Raw genomic sequence first — 18,963 nt, forward strand, 5'->3', positions numbered from 1 at the left:
ACTTACAGTGGTCCACTGTAGTTCTAGGGCTAATACTGACGCCAATTCTGCAACAGGCGCAGCTAAGACAGAGATTGCACTTGAACTTGGTCGAACTTCAACCACGGTCAACCAACACTCATAAGTATCTTCTTCGTATAGCGAAGCTGCAGAAAATGGCCACCGAGTTGTTCATACGTGCGCCGCTGATTGTCCCACTGCCATAGCTCGAGTCCGTCGTCACCATCACTGCCTTGGCCATGTCTACAAAGTAGACATCATTATTCGACCCAACAGCCTGCACCTTGATTCGATACCTGTGATACACCTTGACCTCTACATTGACGCTCTGAATCTGCGTCCAGGTCTCGCCGTCCCCATGCCCGAGCACCAGAGTCCCATCCGAGGCCAGATCGACGTAGTATCCCTTGTACGCGTTGAGCCCTCGCCCGGGCAACGAGAGCCTCGACCCCGCAGATGTCACAACGGTGGTCTCGATGCACCAGCCCTTTACCGCGCAGTGGCTCGAGTCCGAGACGAACACAATGCCGTTTTCGCTGCCTAGTATGGCATCAGGCGCGTCCCTTCATACATGGACGCCGGGCAGCAAGGCGGAGCCCATCGGCGGTGGCGGCAAGTCTGAAAGTGACGCCAACAGGGGGATGTACACGACTTATCGTTGCGCTGGTTATTGTGGGCTCGATTCTTGGGTTCTTCTTGATGATTTGGCGGTTGTGGTGTGCAAAAAGAGCAATAAAGGACTAGCTAGGGAGGAAAATCCTAGCTGGCAAGGGAATAGTAGGCACATCAAGGTACTTGACGAGTATAATACTGATCAACTAGAGATGCCGAGCAATATTGGAGCATAGCAACAGGTGAGTCAGAGAAACTAAGAGAAGGCTTTTGTGAAAGGGGGATGGTAAGATTTTTATATATACATAATATCAACCTTATTGTAACGTGAGATACTGTGCCTAGACTCAGAATAGGCTCTACATTTACCCAACATGTAACCTGACTGGAATACTCATGCCCGTGATTGGTGAATCGACTACAGCTTACCTTGGCCTGCTTTCAGGTTGGCCGTGCAAATTGTTTTCCTTCTTTTGACGTTTTACTAACAGCGTTATTCAGGTGTCTCCAAGATGCTTTCAAGTCTTGCTTTACCGTTGGGATGTGTGGGCTTCTTGTTCTTTGGATGACTCATTGGCTTAGCTGTAGGTGACAATGCTGCGGTAGTGGATGCAGACTTTGACTTTGCTTCGGAAGCTGACTTTGTCTTCGTTTTAGAGGCTGTCTTTGCCTTCGTTCTACAGGCTGTCTTTACATGTGTCGTAGAATCTGGCTTTGCGGTGGCTTTAGAAGCTGACTTGTTCTGCGCCTTAGAAGTAGACTTTGCCTGTGTCTTAGGTGTAGGCTTTGCATTTGTTTTGTTTTAAAGGCTGGCTTTACATGTGTTGTAGGAGCTGGCTTTGTGGTGGCTTTAGAAGCTGACTTGTCTTGCGCCTTGGAAGTAGACTTTGCCTGTGTCTTGGGTGTAGGCTGTGCCTGTGATTTCGGGGCCAATTTTGCCTGAGACTTGGATACCAATTTTCGCTTGCTGTTGGATACAGACTTTGCCTGTATCTTGCATGTGGACTTCGCTCGTGTCTTGGGGCTGTCGCTCTTGGCCTGATGTGGCAGGGTTGAAGCATTAGCCTGTGAAGCATTCGCCTCGACCCGTAGCTTTTGATTGTCAATTTCTCTGCGACGCTTCTTGGTAGATTGGTTTACAGTCGCTCTACTGGTCGAAATCTGTGTATGTGTCAACGCAGTGGATTGCTTATCGCAAACCGTTTAGCTACGCACAGTGACTGCCCAGTATATTGAAGCCCCGGTCTTGTAAAGATAGAGCTTTTCCATGATGGCGTGCCGTTTTCGCCTGAGGTCGACTTCATGATACTCAGACGTCTTGAGAGATTTCCGTGAATGATGTGGCCACGGCCGGGTTTTCAGGACTTTTGGATGCGGAAACATGCTTTTCCAGTCATCAACCCTGTCAACGGGCCAGTACTGGTAGAGGCAATTCCCAGCGCCCTCAATTTCAGGGTGAGCCAACATAATTCTGAACTTGTCCGGATCACAGCAAGCGGTGAGCCATGGCTCTTCGATATTTTGATAGTACGACTCGTGGTCTGGGTTAAATCGATCGGGGGGATGGCGCGCCAGCACAACCACTTCGCTGCCCGTGCTGATAAAGAGGGCAAAGAGAATTGATGCGGCGTGCACGTAGAGACACCATTGGCGGTCGTTCTTTATGTTGCGGCGGCAACTTGGGTTGGACTTGTCCATCAACGGACCCATTGCTTGTGTCAGCGACTTTCGATCATGCTGGCGGGCCCAATCCTCTGCTTGCTCAAACCCAATGCCGCTCCATAAGACCATTCTATGCGGCTCGCAGGCGCTGTCGAATCGCGCCCAAACTTGAGCAGCCTCGTAGAGGTTGACTGACCCAAGCCATTTGTCAACATCCATTGTGCGGCAAGCATCGGCACTTTGGTCTCAGTAGCTGAGCGTTACTGAATTGTTACATAATGCGCAAAAGATTAGAATACAAGTTGGACCTGGCATATCTATAGTAGCCCCGCGCCCGATCCTCGGTCAGAAACCCGACGTCATGCTTAGCGAAGCAGAGAGCGCCTTTCAGTATCTGGTCGGCCGCAAACGGCAACTGTGTTGAGGCGCACAGCAATTCGCCACAACTACCGTATGGTTGTAAACTTGTACTAACGACTGATAGTCATAATGGCAGCACATATGCAGGTCGACTCCTTGCGTCTGGGGTCGTAGTGTCTTGCAGCAGGGGTGCAGGGCAGGGCAGCAAGCTATTAGTTCTGAATACTATGAAGCTACGTAGTCGTTTATGGTTGCTAGTTTGAGTGACTTTTAGATGCATAGCGAGAAGAGACAAGAGTTTGCAATATGCACATCAGGACAGTGAGATGGCACCATGTCGACATGACACGGAAGCGCAACAATAAGGACGATAATTTGCGCGCGGTGCTGATGGCCAATGACGTCGCGGGGGGCCAGTCCAACGATCAGCCAGTGGCGGCGGGCTGCAGAGGCTGGCTGCAGCAAATCATTGCGCAATGCAGGCAATGCGCACGACGGAAGCGCGGAAGAGCGAGTGAGCGAGAGCGAGCGTTGGATTTGAGATTTGGAAACGGCCAAGAGACGAGTCCGAGGCTGAATGTAAATCCGAGGGACCCGCGCCTGCCAGTGAACAGGCTTCGTGTCCACAGCGGATTCATGTATTTGTCGATGACTCGTTACCGACAAAACTCATGAGGCGGGGAGCGATGCGACATCTAGGGTGCCAAATTGATAAGCATGGTTTGACTCACTTGTCTCTACGCACAGCAAGAGGTTTGTACCAGTATTTGATGAATTGACGAGCATGCGACATAATGGAACGGCCACGCCAGCGCTGTTTCAGCCCAGCGGCGAGGGACGGGATTAGCGTGAAGACAGATTAGACAGACGAAAAGATTACAGGCCGTTTTCAAGATAAATTGGGTCGCTGTGGTCCATGAAGATTGAAGAACAACGGGAGGCGCTGAGCCGCAGAGCTAATAAGGCCTGCTGCGACTCGCCCATTCGTGCGTGTCGGCTCCAGTCGTATTTGAGCATTATTGAAGAAAAGGAAATACAAAAAAAATCAAGGACAGCAGCTGCTACCAATTTATCCGTGGCATGTGAATCAAGTTTCTGTCAGAACCCTCGTGCCCGCATGAAGTGTGTCATGAAAAACATGAATCTAACGGCAGACGGACGGACCGTGTGGATATGGGCCCAAAAGACGAGGCTATGAAAAAAGAAAATAAAAATAAGAGACAAAAGAAGCAGATGAGCCCCTAACTTATTAGGGTCCGGCCAACCCCTGGGTCTGCAGATGGGATCGGCAGCGACAGATGCCACAATACGGATACACCGATGGTTGATGTCGTCACTGAATGGGAAACCAATGCTTGTTGCCTCAAGGGAGGTGCAAGATCAAGATGTATCTGGAACCATGAATTCTTCACACAAGGCTGAACACAGCTGGCCAGCCAGACAGCCAGCCACCCCCCTTGAAGGTTGGGTTGGTCAGCGGCCACGGAGTTTCTGGCCGTATTTTAGAATTTAGCCTGGGTTCGGATACTTGGAGGTGCCCGTCGCGTCCGAGGCTGCCGGTGAATGCATACTGTACATACACCTGAGAGACGCTAAGGCGGAGAGGAGAGTACCTAGACGAGATAGGTACCCAATCGCAGTAGAAACGGCGGCACGGTACTTGTGCACGTTAACCCCGCTGCGAAACTCCGCGTGGGCGCCGCGCCACGCCGTCAAGGCTCTCAGGGGCTTATTTTGTCAATTTTTTGCCAAGGGCTTGCCTTGACATTTTTTTCTTGGTCATACCAGGGTGTCGCGGGTCGAGGCCAATCGACGAAAATGGGTAGAATATGGGAAATGTGTTCACAACCTCATCCCGAATGTTGATGGCAGGGCCGGAGCAAGCAAAGCAGGGGAGGAGGGTGTCAGAGGCTGGGCCAGTTTTGCCGACAGCAAGCGGGATGTGTATAATGCTTATAAAGCCATGCAACCCAAGACAAAAAAAATTCAAAGTTTGCTTTGCGGGAATGCTTCCTTCGCTATCGTGCGGGATCCAGTTGTCACCACAGGCAGGCACAGACTAATTTTACCCAAGCAACAGCCAGTCATGGCTATCTTGGATTTCACACCGAGGCTTTGGAGGCAGTGGGTCAAAATGCCAATTTTCTTATATTCGTTTTCTTCCCTTTTCCCCTTTTTTGGCTCGGTCTTCTCTTCCTTTGCGAGGTTATACTAAACTCGGATGAACCGGATACCAGGGTCTATTTAGGAGCCAAGAGCCAGCTGGCTGTGAAGCTAACAAAGGCAACCAGTAAAGATGCAGAGCTTATAACGGGCTTAGTGAGCATTTTACCCCATTTAGGCCCTACCCGTAGATAACTACAGTGGATGCGGCTTGAATCCGCCACTGGAAAGCGCGCTGGTCCGCTGATCCGCCCGCTAAAACCCGCCAATTGGGGTCTTGAAGCCAGTCAGCCCAGCTATTTTTTAGCACAGAAGCACCCAGCTCGTCTGCTATTCCGCCAGCACAGAAGCACTCTGAGAGGGAGACCAGCCACTTGCCAGCCAGCCTTGCCCACCTGCCTGTCCACTTGCCCACTTGCACTACCCAAATCTCGCTATGCTGGCCTCTCGCTCGCCAATTCCGTCCGCTTACCTGACTGAGCCTTCCTCTTCTTCTTCCCGTTGTCCTACCTACTGCTCGCCTCTCTTTCTGCTCGCTTCCTTCACCCCTCTCTGGTCGACTGGCCAAAGACGTCGCCTCTCTTGATCCTCTCCAATCCCAACCGGCCTTTTCGCCTCCTTGTTGAAACGTCTTCGACGCCCGTCGCGCTAGGTCTCGCCGCCTCCCTCCCTTGGCTCGGCGCGTCTCGTTCCCCCCCCATTTGGACCAGCACCGTGTTTCCCGACCCTCTGTTCAGAACCTCGCTCCTCGAGAGACACTTACTCTCCACGCCATCATATTAACAAACCATCTCAAAAAGGCCACACCGAGCCTTGCATTGGACAACATCTCGCTTCAACGGCTCAGACAGCCACGATAAGCTAAATCGCACCTGGGCTGGCCGAACCAAACGGCCTAGTCGGCGCATGTTCGCCCTTGCCTACCCATCATGCCTGATTCCTTGACCCCCGAGGCCGCCGCGGCCGACGGCGCCGACCTCGATAAGGTCCAAACCCAACGAGCTCGATGGGCCACGCGCAGAATGACAATCAAGAGTGGTAGCACCAAACGCCGCTCCCTGCTCAATCGACACAACCGCAACAAGTCGTCAGCTAGCGAAAAGAGTTCTGCCGGCGACGACGGCCACGGTCCCATGTCTATTGGCGCTGGCGACGAAGAAGACGACGATGCCGAAGCCTCCGAAGCCTCCGACGAGGACCCCGAGAATCGCACCCTCTTCTTCAATCTGCCCTTGCCCGACGACATGCTCGACGACGAAGGACATCCCACCACCAGCTACGCCAGGAACAAAATTAGAACCGCCAAGTATACGCCGTTGTCCTTTATTCCCAAAAATATCTGGTTTCAGTTTCACAACGTCGCCAACATCTTTTTCCTCTTCGTCATTATCCTGGTTGTGAGTATACCGCACCATTACTTGCTCTGACCTTTTACTCACATGCGCAGATCTTCCCCATCTTTGGCAGTGTCAACCCTGGACTCAGTGCGGTTCCTCTCATCGTCATTATCTGTCTTACCGCCATCAAAGACGCCATTGAAGACTATCGACGTACAATCACTGATATTGAGCTCAACAATGCACCTGTCCATCGTTTGATGAATTGGAATAACGTAAACGTCGAAGTCGGCGACGTCTCTACCTGGCGAAAAACGAAAAAGGTCACTTCGCGCTTCTTTGGTGGCATCTGGTACGCCATTCAGAGTCTCTGGTCCAAGCAGGCCAGACAAAAGAGAATTGAGCGCAAAGCCAAGGCCAAAGGACAAGACGAGGAAGAACCCAGGCCTTCCATTGAGACCCAGCGAACCCGCATGTCTATACGCCAGTCCATAGCCTCCAACTTTGGCCACAGAGAGTCTACCCACGAGGACATCCAGATGACGCCTGTGCCATCGCCCTCGCCTGCCGGCCACATCAAGATTCAGGAGCCTGATAAGCACGACCAGGCACGCCTTGCTGCCTTGCAGGATATGAAGACTGACATTATCAACTTCAGACACGCCCCGACTAATGCTCGTTTTAAAAAGGATGCCTGGAAAAACATTGTCGTCGGCGATTTTGTCCGCATCTACAACGACGATGAATTACCCGCCGACGTCATTATCCTCTCCACATCCGACCCTGATGGAGCCTGCTACGTGGAGACCAAGAATTTGGACGGTGAGACCAATCTCAAGGTCCGACAGGCTCTTAGATGCGGTCGCGCCCTCAAGCACGCTCGCGATTGCGAACGAGCCGAGTTTGTCGTCGAAAGCGAGGCCCCGCAATCCAACCTGTACAAGTTCAACGGCGCCATCAAATGGAAGCAAAACATTCCCGGCTACGAGGACGATGAGCCTGAAGACATGACCGAGGCCATCACCATCGACAACCTGCTTCTCCGAGGCTGCAATCTTCGCAATACCGAATGGATCCTCGGTGTCGTCGTCTACACCGGCCACGACACCAAGATCATGATGAATACTGGCATGACTCCCTCCAAGCGTGCCAGAATCGCCCGAGACATGAATTTCAACGTTGTCTGCAACTTTGGCATTCTCTTTGTCATGTGTTTGGTGTCGGCCATTATCAACGGAGCTGCTTGGGCTAGAACAGACACGTCCAAAAACTTTTTCGATTTTGGATCCATTGGTGGTAGCCCTCCAGTCACCGGCTTCATCACGTTCTGGGCTGCCATTATCAACTTCCAGAATTTGGTTCCCATCTCGCTATATATTACTTTGGAAATTGTTCGCACTTTGCAAGCCATTTTCATCTTCAGCGATGTCGAAATGTACTACGAGCCGATCGACCAACCCTGTGTGCCCAAGACGTGGAACATCTCCGATGATGTTGGTCAGATTGAATACATCTTTTCCGACAAGACAGGTACCCTGACCCAGAACGTTATGGAGTTCAAAAAGGCCACCATCAACGGACAGCCATACGGCGAGGCCTATACCGAGGCCCAGGCGGGTATGCAAAAGCGCGCCGGCATCGACGTCTCTGCCGAATCCGATCGCATCCATGCCGAAATCGCCGAAGCCAAGACTCGTTCCATTGCCGGTCTTCGCAAGATTTACAATAACCCGTACTTTTACGACGATGCCCTCACTTTTGTGGCCCCCGACTTCGTCGCCGATCTGGATGGTGAATCTGGCCCCGGGCAAAAGGAAGCCAACGAAACTTTCATGCTGGCGCTGGCTCTTTGTCACAGCGTCATCGCCGAAAAGGCACCTGGTGACTCGCCACGAATGCTGTTCAAGGCCCAGTCTCCCGACGAGGAAGCTCTTGTAGCCACTGCTCGCGATATGGGCTTTACGGTTCTCGGCAGCTCCAGTGACGGCATCGACGTCAATGTCATGGGCGAAGACCGTCACTACCCGATCCTCAACACCATCGAATTCAATTCTACCCGCAAGCGAATGAGTTCCATTGTCAAAATGCCCGATGGCCGCATCGTTATCTTCTGCAAGGGTGCAGACTCGGTCATTTATTCTCGTCTCAAGAAAGGGGAGCAGCGTGAGCTTCGTCAAGAAACCGCCGAACACTTGGAAATGTTTGCTCGTGAGGGTCTCCGTACTCTCTGCATTGCGATGAAGGAGCTCACCGAGGAGGAATACCGAGCTTGGAAGAAGGAGCACGATGTCGCTGCTTCTGCTCTGGAAAATCGTGAAGAAAAGCTAGAAGCTGCCGCTGAGCTTATTGAGCAAGATTTTCTGCTTCTCGGTGGAACTGCCATCGAGGATCGCCTTCAAATAGGCGTCCCTGATACCATTGAGCTCCTCGGACAGGCTGGTATTAAGCTCTGGGTCTTGACTGGCGACAAGGTTGAGACCGCCATCAACATTGGTTTCTCATGTAATCTGCTCAACACGGACATGGAACTCATCCACCTCAAGGTGGATGAGGAAGCTGGTGACGATGTCTCCGACGATATGCTACTTGACGAGTTGGAAAAGAGCCTGGACGAGAACCTCGGCCAGTTTGGCATAACGGGCAGCGACGAGGACCTCAAGGCTGCCAAGAAGAATCACGAACCCCCTGGCCCTACGCACGGACTGGTCATTGATGGCTTTGCTCTCCGATGGGCTCTTCACGACCGACTCAAGCAAAAGTTTCTTCTTCTCTGCAAGCAGTGCCGTTCCGTTCTTTGCTGCCGTGTAAGCCCCGCCCAAAAGGCTTCGGTTGTTGCCATGGTGAAGAATGGTCTCGATGTCATGACTCTGTCTATTGGCGATGGTGCCAACGACGTAGCCATGATTCAAGAGGCCGACGTCGGAGTTGGTATTGCTGGTCTCGAGGGTCGACAAGCCGCCATGTCTTCTGACTACGCCATTGGTCAATTCCGCTTTCTGCAGCGCCTGGTCCTGGTTCACGGGCGATGGTCGTACCGTCGTCTGGCTGAGAGTATCAGCAATTTTTTCTACAAGAACATGGTTTGGGTCTTTGGCTTGCTTTGGTTTCAGATCTACTGCGAGTTTGACATTACCTACCTGTTCGAATACAGTTACATTATCATGTTCAATTTGTTCTTCACATCGGTCCCTGTCGGCGTTCTTGGTGTCCTCGACCAGGATGTCTCGGACAAGGTCTCACTGGCTGTGCCTGAGCTCTACCGCACTGGCATCGAACGGCTAGAATGGACGCAGAGAAAGTTTTGGCTCTACATGTTTGATGGTGTCTACCAGTCCGTCATGGCTTTCTACGTGCCGTACCTCATCTTTTTCAATTCTCGCCCCGTCACATTCAACGGTCTCGCCGTCGACGACAGGTATCGACTGGGTGCCTACGTTGCGCATCCCGCTGTTGTGACTATCAATGCGTACATTATGATTAACTCGTACAGATGGGATTGGCTCATGCTACTGATTATTGCCATCAGTGACTTGTTTGTCTTTTTCTGGACCGGTGTCTACACTTCTTTTACCTCTTCGGCTACATTTTACAAGGCAGGCGCCGAGATTTACGGAGAAGCGTCCTTTTGGGCTTGTTTCTTCATTGTCCCTGTTCTTTGCCTATCTCCTCGATTTTCTATCAAGGCGATGCAGAAAGTCTTTCGCCCATACGATGTTGACATTGTTCGCGAGCAAGTATTTCTGGGCAAGTTTGATTATCTCAATGAAGCGAAGGAGAAGGATGATGGCAAAACGGACTCGAGGAGCCAAGGATCTCACGGCAGCTCCAAGAGGAGCTCGAGAAAGTCGAAGCATATGCAGTACGCCAGTGTTGACGAGGACTTGCGACCCATTTACCCGCCATCGACGGTGACACGAGATACATACAATGGGGCACATAGCCAGCAAGGTAGTGCCGATTCGACTCATATGCCGCGACACTCTGTTGAAAACCCCCTGCACCGGCTCTCGACGGACCGACCGCGACCGTCATATGACCGCATGCGCGCTTCAATGGACCGTACGCGCGCCAGTTTCGAAGCTAGCAATGACTTTACTTCGGCTGCTCGTCTGTCGCGGATAGAGTCGTCACACTCTCGTGGAAATTCGCACTCACACTCGGGCATGATTCGGAGTCGCCTTCGTGCCCTTTCATCTCTGTCCAAGAAATCAGACGCCTAGTGGCCGTGTGAGCGCCTATCATCTGAAGGCGAGTCTTGAAAGGAGTCGTGCGTATCCGCTTGTACATAATCGACGACTCATAATGTCACCATTTCTTTACCATTTTCGCCTGCGGAGCCGTGTCGCCTTTACCACGTGGACACGGGCACTGCTTGTTGACGACTTTGCATGAGCCATTTACGGGGTACTACACTCGAGTACTACATTTTACAGCACCGGTTGGAATACAGACAGACGGAAGCGAGCTGCGGACTTGCCGGCACAAGTCTCGCTGGGAGCGAATCACTGCGAGGCCGCGTTGGCACTTGTTGTTTTTGGCGCTGCCTTTTGCGGTGCATTTGGATGCGCTATTGATTCTGGCCTACTTGATGCGCGCTTTCTACATCTATTTGATACCGTCACTTTACTCTCTTTTTCCTTTAATTGCGATTGCATCTTAGAAATTCTCCTGCATTGACAAGATGCAGAACTCACACACCCACTACCGCTTTTTTCCTTATTCTAGCAGTTTTTGTCTATACACATTGCCTTTTTTCTTTATTTTTTTGTTCAATCAGGTTTATTGAAGGTGGAGGACAAAGGACACTTGCAGCTTAGGCGTTTTCTTGTATCATTTTCTGGGAGATGGTTTATCTTGGTTGTACAAGGAGAGGAGGAAAGCAAGAACTGGACTCGTTATTTGCGTATGTTCTTGTCTGCTTGAAATAAAAATACCGAGGAAGTGAGAGATGGATATCAGATGTACATAGCATTGCCCATCCAGCGTTTGGAGCGACTTTTTCTTGAGAAGATGAAGAATACAAGCACGTTGAAAGTAAACATATCCCAACCTTCCCCTTCTAAAACATATTCTCTGAAGGCAGGTAGTTACACTTCTACTCCTTCTCTCCCTCTTCATCAGCATCCATCACTACAACTTTGTCGTCCTGAACGTCATCTCCGCTAAGTGATGGACTCCTATACCCCCGACAGAACTCGGCGTCTCTCCGGACCAGCTTCCGCTGCCAATGGATGACCTTGTACGCGTTCTTCGCGGACTCTAGGAGAGCTCTCATTTCAACCGAGTCATGTTGTGTTCTGCCACCGCTCAACCCTCGAGTCCATATGCCGATTTTGCCGCTGCGTCGAACCTCAGTCTCGAAAATGCAAACGACGTCTGCAACCGCACATCAGTAGTCTATCTCCTCCGCGATCTCACTAACCATATCATTCTGTAGTACGGAGTAGCTTGCCATCGATAAACGACGCGAACGAGCTGAGCTGCATGCCACATCACATGGCCCCCTTCAACACCGCGTTCTGCATCTGCCGCGGAGAATTGATTCTCGACTTCGTTCCATATCGTTATTGAGGGCTTGAACATTCATAGCAATATCGGTACCCCCGAGCCGTGCAGTGTCGTAACTTGGGGTGGGGGGCGCTCGGAGATGCGTTGCCCCACACCAGCTCTTCCAAAAAAAGGCAGCAAATGAAGTGACCCCCGACCAACCCTCCTTTCAGGACAGAGCTTCTTTGGAGTTGCCAATTGCGCTTGCTCTTCGTTCAGCCGGCCGCCATGGAAGCGTTCAAGGCCCATGTGCTGTCGCTCATCCGCAGCGGCAGCAGCTATGCCCAGCCATACCTTGACCATGTCCCGTAAGTCAAGCAGTGTGACTGTGTGACATCCCCCTGGTGGGATATCACTTCCCAAAACACCACCTAACGCTCAGCAGGAAGCTTCTTCTGCAAGGCAGCGTCGCCGTACTCGTACTCATCCTCTCCGTCCTCTTCTTCCGCGCCTCTCAAGCCTCCGCTGCTGGCCGTCCCCGGCGCTACATCGTCGATCCTCCGACCCCCAAGTCCTCCTCCTCCTCCTCCTCCTCCTCGACCAAGCCCGCCGCCGTCAACTCCTCCCACATTGCCTGCTACGCGCCCGCTACAGGCCAGTTCCTCGGCAACGTCCCCGAGGCATCAACCGCCGACATTGACACCGCCATTGCCGCAGCGGCCAAGGCCCAGCGCGCATGGAGCACCACCACGTTTGCGCAGCGCAAGGCCGTGCTGCGCTCCATGATGCAGCACGTCATGGACCACGCCGAGCAGATTTGCCGCGTGGCCGGGCTCGACAGCGGCAAGACGCTCGTCGACGCGCAGCTCGGCGAGATCATGGTCACGGTGGAGCGCCTGCAGTGGACGCTGCTGCACGGCGAAAAGGCGCTGCGCCCGGAGCGCCGCCCGACGAACCTGCTCATGATGTACAAGCGCAACACGGTGCGCTACGAGCCCATGGGCGTCGTCGCGGCGCTTGTCAGCTGGAACTACCCGTTCCACAACATGCTCGGACCCATCATCAGCGCCATCTTTGCGGGCAACGGCGTTGTGGTCAAGGTCTCGGAACAGACGGCGTGGTCGAGTGCCTACTTCACAAACATTGCGAGGGGCGCGTTGGCGGCGCATGGTTTTGACACCGACTTGGTGCAGACGTTTGCGTGCTGGCCCAAGGAGGCTGAATACCTGACGTCGCATACTGGCATCTCGCACATTACCTTTATCGGCAGCCAGTCTGTCGCGCACCACGTCGCTGCGTCGGCGGCCAAGGCTCTCACACCCGTCGTGGCCGAACTCGGCGGCAAGGACCCCTTCATCATCCTCGACTCGGCCAAAAAGGACCTCCCACGCATCGCGGAAGTGATTCTCCGCGGCACGTTCCAGGCCGCGGGACAAAACTGCATCGGCATCGAGCGCGTAATCGCGTCCGGCCAGGTCTACGACAAGCTCGTCGACATGCTCGCGCCCCGCGTCCGGGCCATCCGTCTAGGCCCCGACGCCGACATGGGCGCCATGATCTCGTCCGCCTCGTTTGATCGCCTCGAGGGCCTGGTGCAAGCCGCCGTCGCTCAGGGCGCCCGTCTGCTCGCTGGCGGAAAGCGCCACGTCCACCCCGACTACCCCGACGCCACGTACTTTGAGCCCACGATGCTTGCCGACGTGACGCCCGACATGGACATTGCCTGCCAGGAATGCTTCGCGCCTGTCCTGACCCTCATGCGCGCCGAGGCCTCGACGGCCGACGCCATGCTCGCCATCGCCAATGCGCCCAGCTTTGGTCTCGGCGCCTCGGTCCACGGCTCTGAGCGTGACCCGGCCATGGAGCCCATCATTCGCGGCCTCAAGGCTGGCATGGTGGCTGTCAACGATTTCGCCGTCTACTACGCCGTGCAGCTACCGTTTGGCGGCGTTCGTGGCTCCGGATATGGCCGGTTCGCCGGCCAAGAGGGTCTGCGCGGCCTGTGTAATATCAAGAGCGTATGCGAAGACAGGTTCGGATGGCTGGGCATCAGAACGGCAATTCCTCCGCCGATCCAATATCCTGTGCCGAATCAGAGGCACAGCTGGCGATTTGCGCACGGAGTCGTGCAAGTTGGCTACGGAGGGGGCCCGACAAAGGTCAATGGCCTGACGTCCATGCTGAAAAACATGTAAAATGCAACGTGACCGGGCCAAAGAAACAAAGGATAATTTGTATTATAAATTAATAATTTCATCAACAATTACAGTCACAAAAGCTCATGGAAACAGAAGCATGCGAATACGGGTGTGCATTTCTCAACTACCTATGGAACCTGTCACAGATCTTCCTGACTCCAATAAAGATCTAAGACTTCAGGTCATCTTTCATGAGCTAGCCCTCAAAACCACCATGACGATGCCAGTCTTTGCGTCGCAATGTACCTTACCAGTGGTTCACAGTGGCAGGAACCCCCCAAGCTTGAGAAGCAAGGCCTGTTGGACCGGGGATGGTTGCCGGAGGTTGCGAGCCGCCCCAAGATTGAGCTGCAGCCTGATTCTGAGAAGGAGCAGCTGGAGGGGCAGCGGAGGTGGCAGAGTTCCAACCATCCGGAGCAGTACGGGGGACAGCGGAGGTGGCAGAGTTCCATTCCCCCCAGGCAGCACTCTGTGGCACGGCTCCGTTCTTGGCCTGGGCCGGGCCGCCCCAGGCGTCGCCAGTCTCGCCAGTCTCACCAACCTCGTCAGTGTCTTGGCCTCCGTCTTGGACCTCGTTTGGGTCATAGTCCGACTCCGTTTCGAATTTGATCGCCTTGCCGGGGAGGACTTCCGGCTTGTAGATCTGAAGAAAATCAGGGATTTCCTGATTTGTCTCCAGAAGAGTGCGAGTTAGCACACTCGCAATCGGCTCGTCTCTATCAGTGAAAAGAGACGTTGCGACACCGCGGTGACCAATACGACCAGTGCGTCCTAACCACGTTAGTGGATGCCAAAGACGGGATTGGGTGAAGAGAAAGACGCATGACGAGAAAATATCATAACATACCGATGCGATGAGTGTACTCTTCAATACCGCCATGATCCATTGACGGCAGGTCGAAGTTGATGACGTGCATGACGTTTCGCACGTCAATGCCCCGGGCAGTGACTCCTGTGGCGACCATGATTGGTGCAGTTCCGGCGCGGAACGAGCGCATGGCGGCCTCACGCTCTAGTTGCGTGCGGTCGCTGTGCATGGACGTGACGGGGAGCCTCATGTTGAAAAGAAAATCATCGAGGAAGTCGACTTCCTGTCGACTATTGACAAAAATGATCGTTCTGATGCCGTGCATCTCGTTGAGAAGCTGAAGTAGAACATCTCTTTTCTCATGGGGCTCTACCTTGACAACAATTTGTTTAATGTTTTCAGTAGTGCTCCCAGCACGACCGACACGGAACCGCACGTGTGCAGCGGCGAGATGTTCCTTTGCCATGTCCCGAGCTTGCTTGGGAAAAGTGGCTGAGAAGAAACCATACTTGACGTTGCCATCGTCCTGATCTACTGAGCGTTAGAGTGGGAAAAAGGGACAGATGGGAAGCAACTTACCTCCGCCGAGCATAATACGCTGGAGATCTTCCTGCCAACCAACATCAAGCATCTCGTCTGCCTCATCAATGATGAGATATCTGAGACGGCGCAGACTCAGAACACGAGGCTTCTCGATAAAGGCGACAAGTCTTCCAGGCGTTCCGATGAGCACGTCGCAGCCACGATTGAGCTGATTGACTTGCTCAACAAGAGGCACGCCACCATACACGACCCCAGGGCGCAGCATGGTCCGGTAGCAAAACTTGCGAGCCTCGTTGAAAATTTGCACGGCCAATTCGCGCGTCGGTGCGACAATGAGCACCAAAGGCTCGGCAGTAACCTCATCCCTGCCCTCGCAAAATGTGACAGGGTTGGGACGAGGCGCAGCCAGCTTCTTGGCCTTGCCCATGAGAACGCTTAGAATGGGAATCAGATACGCGGCGGTTTTGCCAGATCCTATTAGGTTAGTGCCAGGAAGATTGGGGAGCAAGAAACGACGTACCGGTCTGAGCAATGCCAATGACGTCCCTGCCCTGGACAATGGCGGGGATAGTGAACTTTTGGATCGGGGTTGGATGATCATAACCAGCCAACTGGACGTTTTCCAACATGACAGGATGCAAACCGGCATCCTTGAAGGAATTGATCGCCTGAATTTTCACGGGGCCCTCCTGGCTGACCTCGATGCTTGCAATACTTGGAAATGTTAGAAGTCGAGTGAAAGTCGAGAGCTGCTGCTACGAACCGTCTGAAATCAAGGCCTGTTCTTTCATGTCTTGTGGCGGGATCACCGAATAGCTCGATCTCAAGGCTTTCAATCTTAGGGCCAACGTCACCGTACTCATCGCTCCACTGGTAGATTGGAGCACTTCCATCAAATGCATCGGAGTTCAGAATGCCAGGAGCGTTTTGGTCCGCAGCCTGGTCCGCGGCGGGCTGAGCATGACCAGAATCCATTTCGAGCTTCACGGCTTGAAACAAGAGTCAGCTTTCGAAATTCAGAGTTTGCTCTCAGAGCAAAGAAGTATATATGACAGACTTACCGAGTGTGCAGAGAAAATTGGAAGAAAAAGAGGCAATTCGATGAATGTAATAATGGAGGTTCAAGCAGCAAGGCGAAATGAGCTTTGATTCGAGAGTGTTGTGAAGGAGGAAAAACAAGAACACTCCGCGCTGCTGGATTTAAATAATAAGAAACAATGCTGTTGCCAGCTGGCAGCCGATGTTTGCCAGCTGGCAGCCGATATTTGACAGCTGGCAGCGGCCGAAGGAAACCTAGGTAGATGCAGCTTCACCCGTTTGCACTCAATGATGTTCTCGAATCAGAAAACTTGTAGTATCAGCCTGACAATGGCCGAGAATGCTGAGTTTTGTGTAGTATATAGATACGACCACCTGCTTTCGTTTAGCTCTCTCTCGTATGTGCGTAGTGAATCGGCGGTGTCTCTTTCCAGACATGGCCCTTCGAGTATTCCATTCTTTCTGTCTTGGACGAATACTGGAAAACAAGACGTAAAGAGCTTTGGCATTCTTCAAGCGTCGGATCGCCCACAGTACGCGACGTAAAGGCCTTGGACGCCTCCATAGAAGGTATCGCTCCGAGAGGTTCTGGCTCTGCCGTTACGAATGTCTTCATTTCGTAATGATATATAATTGTCACCACAATTCCAACAAGTCCTGCGTATCTAGTGCTGTTGATACCTCGAAATCCTTCATACCCTTTGCAATCACTTGTTCCAGCCCAACTGCCGCTCTTCCCGTAACGCCACCCTCTTGCTTAGTTTGATCTACTCCTTTTGATATGGCCTCCAGAAAGCGCTTGTGAAATATTTGCTGTCTGGCCTCTTTATTAGGATACATTTCCGCATCCTCGTCTCGTTGCGCCATGAATAGATTTAGATATTCAAATGAGCTCACCGAGCGTGGTAATACGTAAAGATTATCCCAGAATTGAGCACTCGTCGACTCGGTCGGTACTTCATCCTTGAAGCCGGCCTGCAGGAGCCTCGATAGCGTCACTATTTGCTTAGCACGGTTCTGCGCGTCTTTGGGCTTCAACGTCGTCCGGGAATTGGCGGCCGACGTCCAGCCTTTGGTCGAAGATGCGACGCCCCAGCCCATGACGGCACAAAACGTTGTCAGCGTACGCACCCAGCCGCCGGGGCACATCACGAGCTCGTCATCGGCAACGTCGAGCAGCCAGTCCAAGGCTGCGAGTGCATCGTTGCTAATGTCACTTGAGAGATGCGTCATGCCGGCGCGGATAAACATGATATTGTGCTCGATGACGGGTTTTACTTCGTCAGCGGGCAGCATACGCAGCAGCTTGAGCAGCTGCTGCCGGACAGGCGTTGCGTTGTCGGAGATGAGCGGAACGAGCTTGGCGAGAATCGCGGCGGTGCCTACGGGGTTGACGGGAGGCTCAAGGGCGAGCTGGCTGGTAAGGTAAGCGAGTGCGTCTTTGCGCTGCCTGTCGGAGCGGGAGGAGGAGGCGAGAGAAAGGTTGTGCTTGAATTGCTGGACGACGTCGGGTGCTTCTGTCGACAAGGATTGATGTCCCATGACAATTGCTGAGTTATGTTAGCGGTGACCTGATGCAGCCTCGAGGACCCTACCTTTGGCCTTGAAGCTTGTATCTGTGAAATTGGAGGCCTTGGCCTTATCCTTGCCGACTTTCAATTTCGTTTTCTGCAACAGTTTAGCATCAGCATCGAATGTGGCCCGGCATGTGACAAACCTTGAAGTCCTTTGCCTTCTCCTTCTTTTTCTTCATACTGGAACCCATTGTGGCAGATTTATAGAGATTGAAAGCCTTAGGGGGTTGTATCAACAGCTATATCACTGAATAAGACGGTATTCAAGATCTTTCGCTGTCGAATTGTCGTTTTGCGATGTAGAGGGGCAGGAAATTTTGGCGGTGTCGCCGGGCAAAATTGGAGTAGCGCACAGCGCAGTGTCACTGCACCCACCCACCATCTCCACCAGAGCAACAAGCTGGATCGGGGCCTGACGACGCAGCTTCGCCGTACAACATACCCGCAACCAGGCGACACTTCATCATGATGGCCGATGTGACCAACGTACGTCGAACACTCCGCGCCGGATATCCATTTTCTGACAGATTCATTCTGACACTGGGCAACTTGTAGGGAAACAGCGCCATTCTGGACGAGAAGCTGTCGCGCCTGTCTAAGAAGCCCGGCGTCAAGGCCAGCATCGTCATTGATCGGGCGAGCGGATCGATTCTCAAGACGAGCGGCGATGTCTCGGTGTTAGGAACGACACAGTCGCGGACGGCGTCGACGGCGGCATCCTTTTCAAATGAGCCGGCCGCGGCCGAGGAAAGCACTTCGAAAGGCATCGATGACTTTGCGGCCATGATCTGGAAATTTGTCAACAACTCGGGCGCTATGGTGGAGGAAATGGACAAGGATGTATGTTGTCGCGGGTTTCCATGCGCGAAGAAAAAGCTGGCGAGGAGATGCTAACTAGCGACTAGGACGAACTGCGACTACTACGACTACGAACCAGAAAGCACGAGATCGTCATTGTGCTGGACCCGAGATACCTGTTGACAGTCATTCATGATACCCCGTCCTCTTGAAGTAGGGCTTGTGTTCGAAAAGTGGGATAACAGCTTACAGGTGCTGGAAGCGCCGTCACAATAGAATGGCTATGCGCGCACTAGTACCTGATGGAATTATACATGCGATCAAGATACCCTTTTCGCATGGGCTGTGCAAAGACGGCGCCATGACGAAAACTCGAGCGTGGG

The 18,963-nt window shown here is 52.9% G+C and overlaps 6 protein-coding genes across 6 annotated transcripts; 3 read left to right on the plus strand and 3 right to left on the minus strand.

The window, feature by feature from the left end:
• Positions 1–118: 118 nt before the first annotated feature.
• BBA_06768 (arabinan endo-1,5-alpha-L-arabinosidase A) lies at positions 119–2,493 on the minus strand (the record flags this gene model as incomplete). The annotated part of the gene is made up of 3 exons (XM_008601865.1): positions 119–536; positions 1,475–1,773; positions 1,828–2,493. 3 exons carry the CDS (start codon positions 2,491–2,493, stop codon positions 119–121), a joined length of 1,383 nt encoding a protein of 460 aa, XP_008600087.1.
• Positions 2,494–5,726: 3,233 nt separating this feature from the next.
• On the plus strand, positions 5,727–10,354 carry BBA_06769 (phospholipid-translocating P-type ATPase; the record flags this gene model as incomplete). The annotated part of the gene is made up of 2 exons (XM_008601866.1): positions 5,727–6,194; positions 6,245–10,354. 2 exons carry the CDS (start codon positions 5,727–5,729, stop codon positions 10,352–10,354), a joined length of 4,578 nt encoding a protein of 1,525 aa, XP_008600088.1.
• Positions 10,355–11,909: 1,555 nt separating this feature from the next.
• BBA_06770 (aldehyde dehydrogenase) lies at positions 11,910–13,816 on the plus strand (the record flags this gene model as incomplete). The annotated part of the gene is made up of 2 exons (XM_008601867.1): positions 11,910–11,989; positions 12,067–13,816. The coding sequence occupies 2 exons, from the start codon at positions 11,910–11,912 to the stop codon at positions 13,814–13,816; spliced, it is 1,830 nt and encodes a 609-aa protein (XP_008600089.1).
• Positions 13,817–14,066: 250 nt separating this feature from the next.
• Positions 14,067–16,145, minus strand: BBA_06771 (DEAD/DEAH box helicase; the record flags this gene model as incomplete). The annotated part of the gene is made up of 5 exons (XM_008601868.1): positions 14,067–14,590; positions 14,667–15,158; positions 15,207–15,644; positions 15,691–15,884; positions 15,934–16,145. 5 exons carry the CDS (start codon positions 16,143–16,145, stop codon positions 14,067–14,069), a joined length of 1,860 nt encoding a protein of 619 aa, XP_008600090.1.
• A 699-nt stretch (positions 16,146–16,844) lies between these two features.
• BBA_06772 (pre-rRNA-processing protein IPI1) lies at positions 16,845–17,973 on the minus strand (the record flags this gene model as incomplete). Its single annotated transcript, XM_008601869.1, has 3 exons — positions 16,845–17,758; positions 17,804–17,876; positions 17,926–17,973. The coding sequence occupies 3 exons, from the start codon at positions 17,971–17,973 to the stop codon at positions 16,845–16,847; spliced, it is 1,035 nt and encodes a 344-aa protein (XP_008600091.1).
• Positions 17,974–18,247: 274 nt separating this feature from the next.
• Positions 18,248–18,792, plus strand: BBA_06773 (uncharacterized protein; the record flags this gene model as incomplete). Its single annotated transcript, XM_008601870.1, has 3 exons — positions 18,248–18,268; positions 18,338–18,622; positions 18,688–18,792. 3 exons carry the CDS (start codon positions 18,248–18,250, stop codon positions 18,790–18,792), a joined length of 411 nt encoding a protein of 136 aa, XP_008600092.1.
• Between the last annotated feature and the right edge of the window lie 171 nt (positions 18,793–18,963).

The sequence above is a fragment of the Beauveria bassiana genome, assembly GCF_000280675.1.
Source record: "Beauveria bassiana ARSEF 2860 unplaced genomic scaffold BBA_S00020, whole genome shotgun sequence".
Lineage (NCBI taxonomy): Eukaryota > Fungi > Ascomycota > Sordariomycetes > Hypocreales > Cordycipitaceae > Beauveria > Beauveria bassiana.